General features: G+C 38.5%; 1 protein-coding gene across 3 annotated transcripts; it reads right to left on the bottom strand.

Moving 5' to 3' along the window:
- Positions 1–110: 110 nt before the first annotated feature.
- On the bottom strand, positions 111–20,925 carry atg2b (autophagy related 2B). 3 transcript variants are annotated; one of them, XM_059519382.1, is made up of 43 exons: positions 20,608–20,925; positions 19,395–19,584; positions 18,989–19,151; positions 18,219–18,371; positions 17,949–18,051; positions 17,707–17,869; positions 17,372–17,551; positions 16,547–16,643; positions 16,254–16,427; positions 16,016–16,167; positions 15,772–15,883; positions 15,433–15,676; positions 14,816–14,972; positions 14,625–14,717; positions 14,213–14,392; positions 13,832–14,105; positions 13,557–13,665; positions 13,257–13,464; positions 13,027–13,169; positions 12,788–12,945; positions 12,427–12,599; positions 12,169–12,319; positions 11,746–11,945; positions 9,892–9,972; positions 9,592–9,698; positions 9,115–9,207; positions 8,957–9,027; positions 8,798–8,874; positions 8,549–8,719; positions 8,209–8,341; positions 7,097–7,299; positions 6,699–6,928; positions 6,487–6,604; positions 5,803–5,994; positions 5,596–5,697; positions 5,408–5,486; positions 4,857–5,070; positions 4,476–4,545; positions 3,984–4,066; positions 3,772–3,893; positions 3,472–3,626; positions 3,178–3,327; positions 111–2,386 (listed from the first exon to the last, which is right to left on the bottom strand). In XM_059519382.1, the coding sequence occupies exons 2-43, from the start codon at positions 19,554–19,556 to the stop codon at positions 2,156–2,158; spliced, it is 6,231 nt and encodes a 2,076-aa protein (XP_059375365.1). In that variant the 5' UTR covers positions 19,557–19,584; positions 20,608–20,925; the 3' UTR covers positions 111–2,155. The 3 variants fall into 3 exon arrangements, with proteins under 3 accessions (XP_059375365.1, XP_059375362.1, XP_059375363.1); XM_059519379.1 differs by having other exon boundaries at positions 14,204–14,392; positions 20,608–20,924; XM_059519380.1 differs by having other exon boundaries at positions 12,169–12,316; positions 14,204–14,392; positions 20,608–20,924.
- Positions 20,926–21,135: the final 210 nt, after the last annotated feature.

Below are 21,135 nucleotides of genomic sequence, written 5' to 3'. Positions count from 1 at the left end.
GTGCATATATTCCAGAAATATATTCATGTCAGCTCTCAGAGATTTCAACACATGTGAACTGTTGGCCAATATTCTGGCATGCAATGTTAGCACAACAAGACAACAACTGGTGGACATTAAATAATTTATTTCCCTTTCTTGATAATACATGCTTCCATATAAATCGGGGGAAATGACCTGTACATCTATGTACAATCAATGTTATTACCACCTGAAAGAAAAGGTACAATAAATATTAATGTATTATTTAAATGAGCAAATGAAGTGTTTGGACTGTTATTTATCAATTTCCCAATATATCAAACTAACATTTACTCACACAACAGCAATGATGTCATGAAGACAAAAAAGAACACAATTTCTTGTCAGACTAAGACATTTGTGAAGAACAGAGAATTACTGCTCGTCTATTAGACAGCTAACAACATGGAAAACTATATAGAGAACATGTCTATCTAAAGAAAGATGTACCATTCGCAAGACTTCTTTTGAAATCCAGATGCTTAGGGAATGTCACTCAAGCAGATGCTGTCAGACAGCTTAACAGAACTGAAAACAAAAAAGATCTGGGATCAGTAAGTAAGTAAGAACAAAGTGCAAGTGGCAATAATAACCGCAAAATATTCCACGTTTGAAGACTAGTTTCTAACACATTATCTGGAAAGAGAAACACTACACAGCATTGCGTTGCTTAAGCCATAGAAATCGATTCGGTGCAAATAAGAGTCACCGTCTCCCATTTAAACAGATAATAGTGTAGTAAGCGAAAATAAAAAGAATGATGCTACCACATGACTCCTTTTGTCCTTTTTACAGTATTTAACAAGTTAAGCTTTTGAATCTCCCAAAAACTTTCAATAATTACTGTGACTGTCACATTAAAAAGAATAAAGATAAGGGAACCTACTTGAAGATTTGATTTATTTGACAGTTTAATAAAATTAAGCAATTCTCAGTATGCAACTGAAAAAAATCCACTTATTAGTACATGTAGAAATACTTTATATGTAATATTAAATTAATGAAACATGCATTGTCGAAGGGATAGCTCACCCCCAAAAATGAAAATCATCATTCACTCACCCTCATGTTCCAAAACTGTATGAGTTTGTTGAAAATAAATGAAGATATCTATAAGAATGCTGGTAACCAAACAGTTGCTAGTAGCCATTGACTTCTATAGTACATGGAAAATAATACCATGAAAGTCAGTGGCTACCAGCAGCTTTTTGGTTACCAACAATCTTTTAATTATGTATTTCTCTTCAACATAAGAAAGAAGAAATTCATTCAGGTTTGGAACAACATCAAGGTGAGTGAATGACAAAATCTCCTTTTTTTGGGTGAACGATCCCTTTAAGTACCATGGCCATATTTGTTGTAATTTCATTTCATGATTTTTTTTTTACACTATAATACTGAGAATGTGATTTTTTTTTCTTAAATGACTGTATTAAGAATGTGTGTGAGGGGTATTAAAACAAAAAATGTAACAATCCTTAAATAGGTTTCATTTTCTTTATGCATAATGTATTTTTTTTCCTAGGGATTTTAGGGTGAAATTTTCCCCCGACTTTTCATAGTGAGATTCTCCCTCCCATCCAGCACAAGTCACATCATTTCGAATTAGAAGAGTTCAGTTGTAATGGACATGTTTAAAACTGAATGATGTGAAAAACCTATGGTGCACCACACCATCTCAAACAGATGTTCATATGATATTATTCAACTATGTCATGAAGGCACTACAAGGACGTTTGATAGTGGAGTGAGAAGAGACACATCTAATTAAATCTACTCCAGCAGTAGCTGTGCGTCTCCAGTTTTGTGGCTTTTTGAGATACAAGTCTCAATGACTCCAGTTACAGTAAACATCAAGCACAAGTGCTGCTGAGAAAAAAAAAGCTCCAGTCTTCCTCAGATACTTCATTTGGGGTTTAGACATCTGCTATCACAGCCTTTAGTTGTCTGCCACTGAGACACCAAGACTGCCTTAAACAAAAGCATAAACAGAAAAACTGGTCTCATATGGTCTTGACGAGCATTAACACACTAATAAAACAAAGCCAGCACACATATTGTAGGCTGATAGGCCAGAACGAACATCGATTTTGATGTAATGCAGGCCACCAGAGTAAATTTCACAGAGCATAGCTCACTCGTCCCCCAAGCGCCATTTCTGGGACTCTTCTTGACGTGCATCTGGGTGTATCTGGTTCCTCATGCCGCCCAGCACATTGGATGTTGCTTCTGTGGCAACGATAAGAGGTTTAACGACAGCTGGAGGAAGCTGTCGCAGGACTCCGCCCACAGCGCCTGTCATGCCCCTCTGCTCATGCTCACGTGTCGCAGTGTCATAAATGGTCAGGGCTGTGTCAGTAATGCCCTACAAACACACAATGCATTGACACTATTTATAACAGTATATAACTCTTAAAGGGACAGCTCATCCAAAAAATTACATTCTGGCATCATTTACTCGCTCTCATGTTATGTTGTTCAAAACCATAAGAATCTTCAATACACAAATTGAGATTTTTTTGGGAAATGAAACCTGAGATATTTCTGTCCCTCTGTTGAAAGTTCATTCCACCGAAATTGTGATGCTTAAAAAAGTTCTTGAAGTCATTGTACAAGTAATCCATTGGAATCAAGCTGTTTAATCCAACTTTTCAGAAGAGACATGATCACTTTATAATGATGACCAGATTTAATTTAGGTTGCTCAAATGTTTGAGCTTTTGTTTACTACATTCAGTGTGCTCGGTGTATGTGCAGTGATTTTTAATATTAATATGTGAATAAAATCACAAAATTAAATGCATGGACTACTTTTACAATGTCTTTAAAGCTTGAAAGTTGTTGTTGAATGAACATTCAATGCAAGGAGAGAAATCTCTCAGATTTCACCAAGAGTACCTTCATTTGTGTTTCCAAGACATGAGTGTGAGTAAATGACAATTTCAATTTCAGATGAACTACCAACTTGAACTGGCATTCACATCCAATTTCTATAATGTGAAGCATTTCAGAGTGGTAATATTGAAAATGCTGATGGATTCTGCAGATGGGAACATTTTTTAACAAAGTAAATCAGTTTTGATTTCATGTTAACTTGTTGGGATTAAACATACAGGGCCCAAATATATATTATGTTCAAGGTACAACGTGCTCATACCTCTTTTACTACGCTGTATGCCTTGGCCACCCCCTCTCTCAGGTCCACTGGCTGATGGGCCAGACAGTAATGTGAGTACCGTTTCATCTTTTTGCATTCTTTCTCATCTGGCACTGGAGACACCATATCGTAAGCCGTTTCAGCAGCAGCCTATACAAAACACATATGAACAAATGATTTCTGATCTGTTCTGTAAGGCTAAGTAGAGCAAATTGACTGGTATGATGTTTCTGTTTGCCTTGCTTTAGGAGACACTTCTGCAATTCTTTTATCAACACAGAGCAATCACTTTACCTGTATGGTTCGCACCATCCGATTGGTGAGCTCCAGAGCTGCCATTGCGGTGGAGGTACCGAAGGAGGCGGTGCCTCGCTGAAAGCCACGAACTATTCTTCCATCCTTACGGTACTGCTCAATGGGCAGCCAAACCAGATCCCTAAAACCCTGAACTATAGAAAAACACAGCTTAACACTGATCATGTAAATAAAGTCGTCGCCTCTCAGAAACATCCAGATCAATATTTGGTCAATAGCACTTTACAAAAGAGCTACTTTTCATTCAGTTGTGGGTGTGTAAGAATGTGTTGTGCTAACCTAGCTGCACCAGGGAATGAATGGGCCCCACGCCTCCCAAAAGCCCTGGCAACTGGTTCTTCTTTATGTCATTCAGCCATTCATTAATGGCATATGAAAAGAGCTTGTCAACACCCAGTAATCTGGAAAAAAAATAAACCATCTGGAATAAACTTGCTCAAATTTGTGAGGTGAACATGATGAACGTTTTTTGAAATGTTATATATTCCTACCCTTGTCTGTAACACAGGCGCCGTAATTTAAGCTCGGAGCAATTCAGCTGTGTGAGTCCAATAATAATACCAGCAAATGTGCCCTGAGGAATAAGACAAACATTATATCTACTTATCATATCATGATGGTTTTATTGAGCACTTACTAAAAGCTAATTAAATCTACAAGCTTGTTTTGTAGCAAAATGTCACTTCACCCTTTTTTTAAAGATTAAAACACAAGTTATTACAACAAACAGTACAGTTCAGTTTTCATGGCCATGAGAAAAACTGTGGTTTACTGACTCAGTCCATGATTCATACTGTATGTTCATTCTGCGTATTGTCAATATAGAAGACATAATAAAAAAGTTTTTGCTGACTAATCACTGTTTATATATTTCTTCACTGTGCTGGTTACACTTGGGCCAAATGTATTTTATATCAAGATTAATTTAATTTAATTTAAACAGAAGAGAATTTTTAGACATTTGGATTCTGTGGATAGCTCACCTGCTCCATGGCCATGTGTTTTCCATGATAGTCTAATCGAATCGGCACCTCTGAAGTGAATCTGAACTCTCTGGAAAACAACATGTGTAAAAAAAAAAAAAAGTTCTGTATTACAGTAACTAATGAACTTATACCTACAGAATTTCAAATGTTAAAATTAAGATTGCTGTAGATCAGGGGTGTCCAATCCTGCTTCTGGAGGCCCACCTTCCAGGATAGTTTAGGTGTAGCCCCAATTAAACCCACAAGGTCACCAGGATCACTAAAAACTTCCAGACAGGTGTTTTGGAGCTGAACTCTAGAGGAAAGAGGCCCTCTGGGAGCAGTACTGGACACCTCTGTTGTAGATGGTAAAGGATACTCTCACTTCCTCTCACACACCTGAAGAATATGGGCTGGTCGGAGAACGATGTGGAGGCAGTGTCTGTCTCAGCAGTGCTGTCTTGGCTGCAGGTGTGGACGAGGCTTGGACTGGTGCGGCTTTGTGTTGGCACTGAGATGATGGGCGCAGGGTCTTGACCCGCTGCACCATTGTACTTGGAAAAATTGCATGAAATCTCAGGAACAGGAGGCTTCTTCACTGACACATAGAACGCTACAACACAGATCATTAAATAGTTCAGCAGATGAAACAATTGCTTGCAGCAAATAATATCGGTTTCAAGAGTTTTCAAGATTAAAGTTTATTAATAAGGGATTTGCATAACTATATTTGGTTGCACAGATTCATTTCAGAATTATTAGTGTTGCCACAGAAAGTCCATAGGCATGAACAGCTATTAGTAGAAGTAGTTCTGGTAAAACTACGACATGAGGAGAACGCAGCATATTTCCTTTTGGAACAGTCTTTGTGTCAAGAGAGCTTCTCCTCGATGTCAGTTTGAAACTATGTTTTTTAAGGTTGTCCGAGTATTTTGCATATTGATTGTTACCTTCCTGCTCTGGTGGGGAAAAGAGCTCGACCTCTGCTGCCAGACTGGAGAAGAAATCCTTCAGGAAGAACAATGCATCCTGTACACAAAATGAGAATAAGGGGCCTCGCGACATCTAGTCATCAGTTTGAACTATGCCTGTAAATATATGATTCATGATGAGCTGTTTGAACGGTTTTGTTCTGTACCTGATCAATGTTTAGCCGGAGGGGCATTAGTGACACACGTAGACAGCACTCCTGAGGCGCCTGTCCAGCTTCGGGACACATGTGCAGGGCTCTGACAGTCAACTGATACACACAAACAACAGACTGCATCATTTGATACTTTAGAACTCATACAGATCACCTGTAGATGGTGTACTTCATTATCTGTCTGTGTGTATTTGAGCATACCATGTTGGAGTGAGCTTTCCTGGGCATCTCTTTACTGGAGTATAGATACAGGAACTTGTTCATCATGGAAGAGGCCAGCCTGTCTCGTATCTCCAGATCCTGCACTGAGAACACCTGTCTGGACACCGGCTGCTCCTTCAAAACGCCTGCCTCCGGAGCCTTCTGAGGATACACCTCATGCTGGAACCGCACCTAATATAAGACGTGAAGGACCGTAGAGTATTTGTTGGATGGTTTACTGTTGAATATTCCGACAAAAGAGTCAGTGTTGTTATCACTCAAATCAAAAAGCTAGCAAACAAAGAAACAAACAAACCCCCAAAACCATTAAAACCTTTCTGCTGCCTTACTTTGTGGAAAAGTGAATTAAAACCTGCAGGAACCCTGCTAAAAGTGAATTAAAAATGCATTTAAATGAGGAAACTCATAACTAAACTCGTAAAGATGACAAGCACATAAAATAACTAAGAAATGACTAAACTAAAACTGAACATATATTCGAAATATTAGTGAAAACTTTAAAAGTGGTGTATAAATGATACTAAAATAACCCTGAACCAAGTTAAAATATTGTGTATGCAGGCTGATGATTAAACGGGGTTGCTGCAGAATTTTAAAGCTCAGATGTAAGACTTTTTAAGGACCCGCAGGAACCCTGTTAAAATGCTAAAATGTTTCTCTGACCTTACTGAGTTGGATCTCCATCAGAACATCAGGGTTTCTGCCCCATCCTCCTCCAGCACGGGACCCTCTTCTCGCCTGTTTTACAGGAGTCTGTGATGGAGAGCTGTGAGGAGTGCACCTACACACACAAACATGCGCTCTTAATGCACACTGATAACCTGCAGTTTTTATAAGAAGCATGATTTTGAATCAGGAGTGGCCCAACTATGCACCCTCGACTGCGAGCTGGTGATGAAGACAATGCGCCACCACAGAAGTCTTTTCCTCCATAGAGGTGCCACACTACAGAGATCTCTTTGATCAGGTATCTGATTTCTGGCACAGGGAAGTGAAGCGGACCCCTATTAGAGCTGCTGCCCTCCAGAGGGACACTGAAATATTCTTCCCTCACAAGGATGGGTTCAGAGATCAGCTTCTTTACCACAGGCTCCTCATCTTTTTCCTAACAGACAAAACACTTTCATCAGGTGCTGCATACATCAAGGTTTTTATTTTAAGGAACAGTTCATCCAAATAATAAATAAATAGTATCTTGAAATTCAGTCAGTCCCTAACACAAAGGTATTGTAAGGGTTCACTGCTTTAAAAAGTTGTGAAGTGAAGAGCTCACCGGTATTCTGGAGCCCGGCGTGTCCAGGATGCAGAAGTCATCAGTGTCGTGGAGCACAGAGGGGGCAGGAGGAGAGATGAGCGGGGAGTGCAGGGTTAGGTAACTGGGGGTTGGTTCCTGCCCCAGGTTTCCGCTCTCATCAGGGAAAAGGAAGAGATCGGATCGGGGCGGCTCATGATCATGTGAACGGTCTTTGTTGACACCTTTACAAAAGGCAGATTCAAACGTGAGAAGTGTTATTTTAGTATTTTTATACTAGTATAGTATTTATTAACATTTTTGAAATACCTTTTGTTTTTATATTTTAATTTCAGTCTTTGTAATTTTGTTATGTGCTTTTGTATATAGTTATTTTTGAAATTCTGCTTAGCTTTTGTTTATTTTTTATTTCAGTTTAATTCCAGTACTTCAACTTATTATATACTTAATTAAGTTGATCTATTATTTTATTTCAGCTTTATTTTATTTTTTTTTATTATAGATTTTGTTTTAGTTAACAATAACAACACTGAATGCATGACAGAAATAAAACAGGTTTACAACATATATATATATATAGACCCTATAAGATTTCTTTCTAACTGGACAAACTTACAAAATCGGCAAGGGACCAAATAAATATTTTCCCCACTATCTATATACACACACAAATATATATATATATATATATATATATATATATATATATATATATATATATATGTGTGTGTGTGTGTGTGTGTGTGTGTGTGTGTGTGTGTTTGTGTGTGTGTGTGTGTGTGTGTGTGTTAATTAAAATTACATTTATGCATTTAGCTGACGCTTTTATCCAAAGCGAGTTACAGTGCATTCAGACTAACATTTTTTACCTAACAATTATATATATATATAATATATTCCTTTTCAGCTGACGTTACTCCTTCCCTTCACCCACTTGGCTCTATTCTGCTATTTCGTTGAAACCAGTCAATTTCTGATTCATAATTGTAAGCACTGGCATTCATTTATTTAATCCCTAAACATCCAGTCTCACTCAGATTACATTAGTAAAATAAGATGACGCATGTTTAATGTATGATTTTAAAACAAGCGCTAGATTAAAGGTTTTGGAAAATCAATAAATAAAGTCTGACCGTCCTGTTGCAACATATGGCTCTGCAGGCTGTCGGTCTCTTCCATAGCATCACTCATCAGATCCTGAAGAATCTGCTGCTCCGCTTCAGGAAGCAAAGGTGCCTGAGCTGGTGGGCGACTCGCTGCTTCAGTCTGGAAAACATTAGACATCTTCAGTATAAAGCACCCACAAACAATAGCTCAAATGTGGTAATAGAAACACAAGTATCAAAACATCTGTCAAGTTTGTCTGATAATAATTACTTTGATAGTTGGAATTTAAATATTAAGCATAATTGTACCTCTTATTATCAACGTTATTAAGAATTTCACAGAAAAATGTTTCTCAATTGAACTGACCTTCACCCTTTGTTTAGCGCTTCTGCGTTTAGCCTCCAGTCCAGAAGGTGGCAGTAGATCTCCATAGCTGGCTATGTACTGAATAAGGTTCATGAGAGCGGCACAGGAGTCTGAACAGGTGCGAATGTGAATAACATCACTGGAGCAACGCAGCTCAAACCTTGGCTCCGTCTAAAGAGATATAAATGGCACAAGATAAAGACAAAAAATTGTGACAACCTTTTTTGTTTTAACGGAGGACTTTCATACCATTTTGCCATCTGGTCCTGGTTTGACTGCTGTGATCCTCAATTCCAGAGTCCCCATATCAACCACCTGGACATAGTCTGAAGACACAAGAATAAGAAATGAAACCAGCATCCTTGGTTTACAGATTCTGAAACAGCATGGATGTGAAAGTCTCCTCACCTCGGGCCAGATTAACAGACACAGCATTGATCTTGTCAGACAGAAATAATGCAGCTTCATCTAAAATGATTCTGTAAGGGAACAAAGTATGAGAAAAGCGACTAGGAAATGTTCTAAAACAGAAACACAATATGAACGGATTCAATTTAAGCTTTTACCGCAGACTGGAGGAAGAATGATCTAAAGACACACTGCTAGAGATGCTGAAGGTCTCCACAGTCAGCAGAGATCTCACAGGTAAATACAAAGGTCTAGAAAGAGAAAACTACTGCTTAGATCCAAACAGTCTTTCATAAGAAAAGCACAATAAATACATTGTGCATAAGGATTGAGGATTAAATACTAAGAAACTAACATCTACGAACTAAACCAAGTTGTAATTATCTTTAAAAATCACAAGCACCTTTTACAGCCAAGTTAGTTACGTCCTAAACAAAAACAAATATGTTGTTCAAAAATTTAAAGTATTTAGACATATTTTGGTGAAGTTGGTTCTGAGCTTCATTTCTTTGCAGATGCCACTTGAATGAAATGCAATGAAATTTCATTGAATTCCAAGTCTCCAAACCATTTTTTGTTTATCTCTTTAAATCCTGGACAGATGTATTATACTAGAATCTAGCTAAAAGTATCACCTGTAATCCAGTGAGCAGCTCCACAGATGCAGGTGGAGGGTGGACACAGATGATGGGGGTGAGTAGCCGAGCACCGGCTCATCTGACACATTTAAAAAGTCGACTATCTACAGGTAAAAGACAAATTGTAATGTTTAGTATGGATTAATGAACTACAAGTCAGCTTTGTTATTAACTGATTCAACAACTCTCATTTATCTTTACACCTTTTTGAGATCTCCACAAGCCCACTTTAAAAGTACATTTTAATAGGCGCATTTAATACTTATAGTTTGTGTGAGGTTATACACGTTTTATTACCTGGTCATACCAGCCCAGATTTGAAGGCACCACTTTGTGCTCCAGTGTTACTCCCCTCATGCCGATGGCTATGAGAAACTCCTGAAAGTACAGGAAGATGTGCAACAGATCCAGTTACAGGTTTAATAACACAAACAGGACAGAAATGTATGATTCTTAAAAAAATTATTTAAACTGTTTCTTCAAAAATACAGTAAAACATTAATATTTTGAAACATTATACCAACTTATAATAACTTTTTACTATTTTTAACACATAATTTTTTTTTTTAATTCATTACAACAATGGCAATTCTATATTATCAGCAGCCATGACTCCAGTCTTCAGTGTCACATGATCCTTTAGAAATCATTTTAATAGGCTGATTTGCTGCTCAGAAAACAATTGTTATTATTAGCATTTTGAAAACAACTGTGCTTATTTATATTTTTTCAGGATTCTTTGATGATTACAGAGTTTAAAAGAACAGGATTGATTTATGCAAAAAAACAAAAAACTTTTTATGGGTTTTACCTGTTCGTTTACACGACATCAGTGTTTTGGGGACTGAAAATGCATATTTTTGAAAACGGGTTTCAAAGTGTACGTTTCTGAAAACGCCACTGTTTATCGTTTCCATGTAAACACCCAATATGGGAAACTTTGAAAAATGTGACGTCATGCACGTGCGTAATACGTGTTAGGTATGTAGACATGCGCAGTACGTGGCAATTTTAAAGGCAAGCACGAACAAACATACACAACAATGGCGGAGTACATGGTACTGTTGTTGCTGCTCAACAGTTTGCAAACGCTTCTTCAGCAAAGTATGGATTTACTTCAACAATATTACAACCAACAGCGGAGATGCATCATATACAACATGTAATCATCACTTACCTATAGGTACTGTTTGCTAATAAGGTGACAGCACCAACTACTGGCCTGACATACGTAATACAGTGTTTTTGGCCATTTCGCGGATATGTGTAAGCATTACCCCCAATTTCCACCAGATGCGTAACGGCTGCGTTACGGCTCCGGCACGGCGGCGGAGTCAATAGGTTTCCATTAAAGTCAATGAGTGTATTTCCACTGAATGCGTTACAGCTGCGTTCCGACTCCGGCGATCCGCAGCCCTCCGGAGCAGATACGCAGAGCTTCTATTTTTGCCGGATGCCGGAGCGCTCCGCAGCACTACAGGGCAGAGTACGCAGGACAGGAAGTCGAGTGACAAAACAGAACAGCCAGAAACAAAATAAAAGATCCGTTTAATTTTCAAAATAAAATACACCGCGCTCATATTTCCCTACACTACACCTTGAAAACGTCATAATGGGCGGAGACAGGCTTGTTGAAGTTTTAACCCCGTTGACACGATGGATGAAGAAATGAAAAGAGAAAAGAAAAGAGTTCTATCCTATACTCCTTCGGATGGAAAACTGTTCCTGGTTTGGTAGTTCTGTTTATAGAAACTACATATCGCGCAATCACACCAGAATTCGCGAGATTACATGGGGCATCGTGACGTCAGCTGTCAGTCATGACCGCAGCCGTTCCGCAACAAATACGGACCTGGTGGGTATTGACGGACGACGGAACACAGAGCCGTCACGCAGCGGAGCCGTTCCGCAGCCGTTATGCATCTGGTGGAAATTGGGGGTTAATCGTTTTGAAAACTTTGTTGTGTATACGTTAAAAAAAAAAAAATACAAGGAAACTTTTTTTTAAGTCATCGTTGTCGTGTAAACGCAGCCTAAGGCATCATAAATAAAAGTATCAATTGTATTTATTTTTTAATCTTACAGATTTCTTTTTTTTTTTATGGTATATTGTTTTGAACAGCATTTATCTAGGGTAATTATTTGGTGTACCTTGACATTGCGCTCTGTGTTGTGGGAGGAAATTTTAACAGCGACAGACAGCATGCTATGGGGCTCCAAACTGAGCCCCTCAGAAGGAGATGTCCTTTCTGGGGCAGATTCAGATGCATACATCACAGGCTCCAGCCAATGAGGACGCGTCCTGCAGGGCAGATTAACATTCCACTCAGGGGCATCTCCATCCACCGTGCCTAAGGAATTAGATATACCATGATGTTATGAAACAAACACCCCAAAAATATATATAACAATTTTAATGATATAAAAAAATCTATACACTAAAATACATAGATGTATGACCATAGATTTCTATTTACACAATTAACAATAAAATAACCAGATATCTGCACAAACCATTATATAAAACATCTGAAAAAATAACAGGCTAGACAACAAAAAACAGTTTTTCTTTACCGTGGTGATAGAGGCAGGCCTGAGACGTGTGGAAGCAGACATAATGTTGGTCTTTGTAGCCTTCATGCTGCGTCACACCAAACAGCGTCCCGTTTTTTACCTCCATCCAAAATTCACCATGCTTTTTTGGTAACACACTATTATCATCCTGCTGGAAGCATTAGCATTCATTACATAAGACTATGTAAGTTGCTTACACTGCTTGGCTAGACAATGACTCAATAATGAAGCACTATCTTTGAAATACTGATGTAATACCTTGAGCTGTGTGTGCAGAGCCAGCAGGCCGTGGTTTACAGACAGGACGATGGAAAATAGGCTCTGAGAGTTCTTAGGATGCATCTTACTCCTCTTCTTTCTCCTGTTCCTATAACCCAGTTCAGCAGGAGTGTAATACTGCAGGATTTCCTCCTCAGAACCACTCTCTTCCTCTTCACACACATAATTCAGAACAAATGACCAACAGACACAGCATGTCAGATGAAATTAATACCCAAAAACATCTTTCCAAAACAAAGTCCTGGCATTATTATCAAAAAGTATGCTCATGCATGTTCATTCTAGGCTGATTAAATAACTGTTAAATATTCAAGTGAGCAGAAGGGGAAATGTTCTTTACCCTCAGGGCCAGCAGATCTGAATTGACTGAAGCTGTCTTTACTGTACGTGTTAATGAGTTGACTGGCTACAGACAGACCCACCCCATACGGGATGTTCTCCACTGTCTCTACTGGAGATGGAGCAGTGGGTTCCCATAGCAGCAGGTCATTATTTATCCTGAAAGAAAAATTCAATAGAAATGTGTATGATGCATATGCAGATTTCTAAGCTGTGACGTTTTCTTCATGCATTAATTACCTGTTGTGTAGTTTTTCATAAAAGTCTTTATTGGGCAAAGAGAGCTGCACATTGGGGAAAAACAGCTCAAGGATATAGCGGGAGTTGCTAATGGTTTTCTCCTGGAATTCCGTCATATCCACCACATCTCCTGGGATGACCATCTGCATGAGGTGCAAAGTTATCACCCGTAATTAATCACAATTAATAAAATGGTCACTCAATTTAGGAGACAATGAAAATCTCTATACCTCCTCATTCTCATACATGACATGCCGTGAGGAAAAGGGGGATGGCTCAGTTTTGCCAAAATCACACACATCCTTCAGGGAGTGGGAAGCTCCTTCTTCTTCCTCCTCTTCCTCTTGTGAGTGACCGTCCGCTTCCTCCTCCTCTTCCTCAGCTGTTACACGCTCTAAGATGGAGCGCACCGCCATGGGGTTCACCTTCAGAACCACTCTGAATGGGAGCAGAACGTTTTAGTTTCAGTATCTTGATGAATTTATCAGTAAAGATTCATAGAATGATCAGGAACAGAGAGCACAGCGTACCTGGGCCAGTCGAATTTGCCACAGTCGGAAGATGTCATGTCCTCCTCCATGGTGTTAGCAACTCGTAAGAACCTGGCTGCAGGATGATCTTTGTCTTCTTGAAATGATCCTAGTGTAACAGAAAAGACATTGTGGGGAACGTTTCCATAGGTACATTCAAAACTCAAACTCAATTTAAAAGTCAGTAAAATAGCCAGTTTCCTGGTCTCTTAAATTAAAAATGCAACATTATTTTTAATGTCTTGATCAGAATGCTTCTGAATGTAAATGAGTACCGTTGAGCTCCTTGAACGTGAGCTCCATCTTAGTCTGCTCTGATGAGTTTCCTCCAGTGAACTCGGTCTTGAACTCCAGATCTTCCAGCTCCAGCTGCAGCAGCTCTTTCTGTAGGGACTTCTTAAACCAGGGGCCCCTCTCCTGATCAGAGCGCAGGTCTGGGATTGGAAACCGCACCACTAGCACCAGTAGAGGTGCATTTATTGACACAGACACATGGCAGTGGGCTGGGGTACGACTATCATCCAGGAAGACCTCTGCGAAAGCCTTGTGCTTGTGAGGCAAACACATAACCACAATAAGATGTAAAGTGACATAAAAGTAAATGAAATGAAATTAAGTATAGAGAGATAGTCGCTAATGTTTCTCACCAGACTGACATGTTTATTGTAGGAGGTGTACATGTGAGATGCCATCATCTCTGTGGTAACCAGTTTCTGAGGCTGAAGTAAGGAGTTGAGCCTGTCCACAATGCTGACATCACACTCTGAGCGCACATTACCAAGCTCCACTTGTAGTTCCGCCCTACGAGGTATAGTACTCAGACGTACCTGCCCACCCTGATGAAAAAGAAAAATGCTGGATCATGTTTACTATCTGCAATTAGCTAAATTTGTGATTCATTTGAAGTATAAATAAAGGTTATAAAAATCTAATGATTAATGTAACTAGTAAAACATCATATACTGTAGATGGTCAAGACAAGGACATAATCATTAGGTCCTTTATTTAATTATGAGGAAGTACTCTCATCAGCACCATGCAAGACGCTGAAATACTTCAGGAAGTTACCTGCGGGCCTCTGCGTTCTGTTAGTTTGTAGAGTAAATGTAGGCATATAGGAAGAGGAGAATCACTACTGGCTGAGACATCGAATGTAAGAAGCTAATGTTTGACACAAGAAACAAATATCATCATTATTATGTAAGAGAACCATTCAGTGCACATAAAATGTTTCAAAACAAAACAAAACAACAAAACACCTCAGTGTACTGGATTCCACTCTGTGTAGTGTGGCTGTCAGTAGAGTAAAGGCATTCCAAAAGCTCCACCTGACTCAGAGAGAGATCTGTGTTTAACGTACGTACACTGGAGCCTTGACAGTGCTCGTATGTCACCTTTAATCCCTGACCAATGAACCTGAAGAAAAAATAAATAAAATGCATTTTACTTTACCTTAAAATACAAAATAATATACTAAAATAAGCATAGGTTAAGTATTGAGTTCCACAAGGCTCTGTCTTAGGTCCCTTTTTGTTCTCTTTGTACATGTTCACCTTAGGATATGTGACTTTAATTTTTTTCTTTCATTGTTATTCTGCAAAAACATAGTTTTCAATTTCCTATAGACCAGTTAAAAGATTCAGTTTTACCGGTCAATGGAGCAAAGTTAATGCTGTCCCACATCTCTCATCTCTTTCCTCCCTGACATCCGATGACATTCAACTAAAAGATGTTTCCCTGACTAATGTCCTGAAATTGTCTCAGAATGCACTCCAGACTCAAAATGCAATTATCAATATTTGAAAGAAGGCTGATATCAAAATATTAAACCACCATTTCTATAATATTCTGTATTTAATTTTAAGTGAAAGCTTACCGGAGATGATCATGTGGACAGGCTTCATCAAAAACTGCACGTGATTGCAGGAAACTTCCAGCAGGGAGTTGATTTACAGACAGAATACGGAAAAACTCTGAAGCCATTGGTGCAAGATGGCTGCGGGAGGAGTCTGGAGGTGGGAGGGGGTCAATATGAAGGACAGACAGGCAGAGACTGCCCACTGTGAGCCTGAGAACCAGCTCAGGCCTGGACTCATCACAGTGGCCTTTAGATGGATGAGCTAAAGATCACACATAGGGTCGAGTTATTATTGATTAAATATAGTAATAAGGGTCAACAATTACCATCAATCATAAAGCTGATAATGGGACATACATGTCTGCCGGAGCAACTTGTGGGTAAGCTGAGAATCTCTGGAAAGATGTGGCATCTCATTTGTCTGCTTCTCCTTCTGTGTAGGAACATCCATGAACTCATCCCACACAGTCTAAGGAATGCGGCAAAAAAATGTTTTACACTTGTAATTTCATAATGAGCCAATGAATGGTGATATAATCAATAATTAAACACTAATTATGAAACATGGAGTTCAATGTTAAAGTGAGAAGTGGTGACCTACGGCTACATTTCCAGAGGGCGACTCCCCCAGGGAGGCGGAGTAGTTGCTGTTTACAGACAAATCTAGATCCACAGTGGGTGGATCCCCAAGAGGAGGCAAAGATGATAGACTGTGTGACATGTCCATATCAGCCATGGAGAAAAAGACATCCTCTGTCCAAACAAGAAACAGATTAAATATGCATTTAGAGATTCAAAAACAGAATGTACAATAAAAAGATTTTCTTTGCTAAACTAACCTCTACTGGACACAGTTCTGGTGGTCTGGCTTTCAAACATGTCCTGGTCTGTGGCACCTGTAATGGTGTCTTTCTTCAGGCAGCGGTTGAGCTCCATGTGGAGGCGATACTCATCCTCCTGCTGCATGGGCCGACTCTTCCTATCCTTTCCTATAGCAGACCAGTCCTGTACGGCTGTATACAAGCAATATAATTGAAGCAGTTGTCAGATTAATTGAAAACAATTAATCAGCGATTTTATTTAATGAGGAAACCATATGGGAAAATCAAATACGAATAGAAGAAAATGTCACCTGAGCTAGAGAAAACCCCAAACATGTCCAATAAGAGGTGGACTTGTTGTGGTGAAAGCAGCATGATTAGAGAATCAAACTGCCCATCAATATCCAACTGTGAAAAGAACAGTCATTAAATTGGACAATTAAAAGACAAATTCAGATTTTCAACCAGCTTTGCAATGTGTACTCTTTCTCTGTGTTTCTCTGTTCGCCCAGATATCCTAGGTTATTTGTCAGACAAAAATCAGACAGATTAAGCAAACACATAATTTTAGGTTATCCTGTGGTTGTGGCTTTTGTTAAACTACAGATTTAGCTTCCGCATTTGTTTTCACCTTTTGTCGGATCAACAGGAGTGGGTGCCAAAATCAAAAGTGCATTATGAGTGCTGAAGATTTTGGAAAAAGGGAAAGCTACAGCCCTTTTTTGGTTTCTCTAGTTGTGTAGCACCAGTTTGTTTGTTTGTTTTTTGTTTTTTTCTACTGCATAGACAGCCAAGTTTTATTAAAAGCCCATCTTGTTAGTGGTTCCCCTTTAAGACACAGCTAAAATTGTACAAATGTCAAAGCATTAGATAATAAATCATCACACAAAGTGACATTCAATTTAAAGAAATACACAAAATGTTTGTTATGCTCTTATTCATAAAACAAAAGAAATATTGTTAAAAATGAAGACAAAAGCATTTAAATACTTTCTGGTTGTCAAACATAGTGGAACACATTCATTCAAGGAATTATCATTTTAAAAAAGGAAGCTAGGCTTACCTGTGCAATACCTTTACAGAAAGAAAGAATTAAAATAACTGTATATGTGTAACTGTGCGGTATATGTACCCACCTTAGCTCCGGGCATAGCTTCATTTTGCTTCAGAACCACGGACAGCTCCAGTTTACCACAAAGGCAGCCCACCTGCACTGGCTCAAATGGTGTACTGGAAGACACAGGTTCTGGGAACTGAGGGTGAGGCTCACAGATGATTTTTGGGTTCCAACTCGGAGAAAGTTTGGGTTCAGTTTCCTTTAATAATGTATAAAGAAAATAAGTCTTTGTAGGCTTTGCTGAACGGCAACAAAAAAACGTTTTTCCACTTGAAGATGTTGTACTGATATAGGGTCAGGTTAGGCTGAGGTTGCGCAATTAAACTTTTTGGTTACAGCAGAATAGATACTCACTGTTTGAGCGGGGGATGATTTGAGGCCGGCGCGTGCGGATTCTGAAAACTCATCCCAGAACACATAGGCACCTTCCAGAGTGAGGTTTTTATGAGCAAATGTAGTGGGCTGATGGATATTGACACTGGAGCCCTCCTCCACACTCTCATCACAGTAAACCATCCTAAATTTCAAAGAACATACAGACAGTGTGGTGATGATTCAAAAGAAAACATATCATATTGTAGTGTTCCAAAACTTACTTATTGATTCGGAGTTCGAGGGCAATGCCAGTTTTAGAATTTTCAGGAACGTGTTCCATCCGCAGGACAGTATCCACAAAAGTGACCTTGACTCTCCTCAACACTATCAGAGAGAACAGGGAAAGGATCAGTCTTTGAAAGGAAATAACTGGAAGACAAAATCTGATTTAGCAGTTCTATAAAACAATCAGGCCATCAATCAGTCAATAAATAAATGAATAAACAAGTCTTACATTTAAATGATTTCATGGTCTACAGGAAGAGGCATACCTGTCTCAATAGTCTCAGCAAACTTTTCCAGACCCTCCAGAGGGTGCAAGCTCTCTCCCTGATCATCAGTGAGTCTTTGGCTTAGACACTCTTTGGCCAGCTGCATACTACTGGTCATGAAGCTGGACCAGCACATGGGCTCCATGCCTGATGCTTAAAAAAGATTTATGTTACGATGGGCATAAACAACATTAAAGTCCACATGAAATGCAAATTCACCCTATGAATCTTAATGATATTATTGTTAACAGTTAATTTGTAGATCTTTCTTTTTTATATATATATATATATATATATATATATATATATATATATTTGACTTTGCATGTTTTAATTGAGATGTCAATCAGATCTCCCTTTCTTCCAAACGCCTGCAAACTCACATTCAGATCTCCCTCTAAATAATCAACAAACGGTGGAAAGACCAAGTCCCCGCCAAACATGTTTTTCTTTTACAATATTCTGTTTCACTCTGATGTACATCACAAATAGAAAAATAAAGGATCTGTCGCTTCTTTGTTAACACCACAAATTGAAATTAAAGATGGACAGAGAAAATATAGAATAGTATTATAAAATAATTGTATTAAAATCAAACATAATATTATTAGATTGAAAAATAGTTTCTTAAACAGTATACAATATAAACAATCAAATACAAATATAATAGGAAATATTGAAAATTTTTGGATGCTTAGCATTGTGGTCATAACATCTGTCAAATTTATGAGGTCATCTGAAACGATTTGAATTTCACAGATGCTCCTTACCCATCCGAGGTCTTGGCCTGAACACCATCTCCAAGCCCCTCACTTCCAGCGCGCAGTTGTCCTGGAGCAGCGAGGCCCATGGCACAGTGAGAGAAATGGCCTGGATGAAGCCCTCACTCACCTCAAATGGAGCATCCACAGACTCCAGGATCTCATTCAGGGACTGAAGATGAAGTAAATATTAAAGTAAACGAAGGATGAACATCTTTTTTGCTGATTGCTTGGGGATAAATTGAAATTACTATTAAGAAAAAAATCACCCTCAGTTATATCGAGTAATAAAATGTCAGATTCCATTAGTGCAGGAATCAGATAAAATATCTTTAATCAAATCTTTGTTTAATCAGGTGCATGGTATGATTTTGGAATCAAGAAGGGGTAAGTAGCACAGTTGTACAGAACTTACCCATTTGTCCAGGGGCACTTGAGCAAGTGAGCCCGTGCCTTGATAGAGGTCAAGACTAAGCTGGTCCAAACTGAGCTTCTCCTGGAGGAAATTACCAAGATATCGATGCAGCAGGTACCTGCAGGCCCGCTTCTTAATAGACTCAGAAAATGGCCATGGCATCTTGACTGGCTCTTGGGTTCAGTGCTTACTGAAACAAAATAGGATATTCAAGGCATTTAATGCCACATATTCCCATCAGTGTTATTTTAGTATCATTGATACACAATTATAGTTTTTGTAAATATTTTGAATTTGATTATATTTTCTTAATTTAATTTGAATAGTTTTATAATTTTTATTAGTGCTTTTTTTACTTAGTCTATACAGTTTCTCTTCACTTTTTTTAAGATTAATTTAGTCTTGTACTTAATTTATTTTCTCATATTCTTTATGAGAAGCTTAAGTATTTTTTTAATATACTTTATTATTTTTCAATTAACAAAAAAATAAGGTTCTTTATGGTTTTATTTCTCCATTTAGTTTAAGTTAATGATAATAACTCAGATTCCCCTTTAACATTAAGTTTGCATTAAGCTGGAACAGAATACATTAAAGATTGACAGTACATAAAATACACACAAGTGTCAGAAAACATTGTGCAACTGATTAAAAGTAAACTTGTCCCTGACAATGTTTTGCTGAAATCACCCACAAAGTTATTCAGTGAAGATGAAATGATTCGGATGATGACAGTGATTCAGGATAAATAGACATTCTGCCTTTGACTAATGCAGACCTCCAACTGATGTGGCTGCCAGAACAAATTACATCTGCAGATCTAGTAATTCAATACCATGATGCAAAGGACTTCTGGAGCCTGAGATTACTTCGGCAAACCCATCAATTCACCGCAAATGACTGGCATTAACTTGGTTATTCAATGTGTGTACTCTAGTACAGCATCAGATAGCTCTGCTCATGATGAGATCGTTTTAAATGACATGTAGTTGTGTTTATTTTGTCCGACGTGACTGACGCTGCTGTCTGGCCCAAATCTACAGATAATAACGTTATACAGTGACCACTGTTTGCGCAACTCTTAGTGAGGTTTTTTGGCAGCTAACAATTGACCAATCATGTAGTCACATTGCACAACAGCAAAAAAAAGGTGGGGGTTACAATTTGTCCGTCTCTGTTGTGGTCATTCAAAATCAAAATAACAATAACATACCTGTATTACAAAATAGCTGACTAACCGCTGGTCCTTGACTTAGGGTGAACTAGCATGCTGGCTAAACACAACCTTCATGCTTTATTCACGTTTATCAGTTCAACTGAAGCATCGCTCAGTAATAACAGCTCTATTAAACTGAAGATAGTAGTCCTCGTGCGTATTATGAGTGGCTGTCTTGTCGTGTGAAAGCAGCATCTCTGTTTGTCTGATTATAGGGCGAAATGAGGATGTGTTTACAAACACACTCGTGACTGCGCACTCTCGCGCGCGCCGCTCCACGCGCTGTGTTCACGAGCGTCCGCTCTGCGCAGCTACGACACAACTCATCCTGTATAAATCGATTTATTTATGGTAAGTAGACTTAAATTATATAGTGTTATCTGATGATCTTAAGTCAAAGTTTATAAATCTTACATCACTTTAAATAAGTAATATAAAATATAATAAAGTTAATTCAAAGTATTGAGTTCTTTGGACTGTAACAGATGTTATTTGTGGAGAATAAAGAATTCACTTATTTCGTAG

The sequence above is a fragment of the Carassius carassius genome, chromosome 31, assembly GCF_963082965.1.
Source record: "Carassius carassius chromosome 31, fCarCar2.1, whole genome shotgun sequence".
In the NCBI taxonomy this organism is placed as follows: Eukaryota; Metazoa; Chordata; class Actinopteri; order Cypriniformes; family Cyprinidae; genus Carassius; species Carassius carassius.
This window is presented reverse-complemented; position numbering and strand designations above follow the sequence as displayed.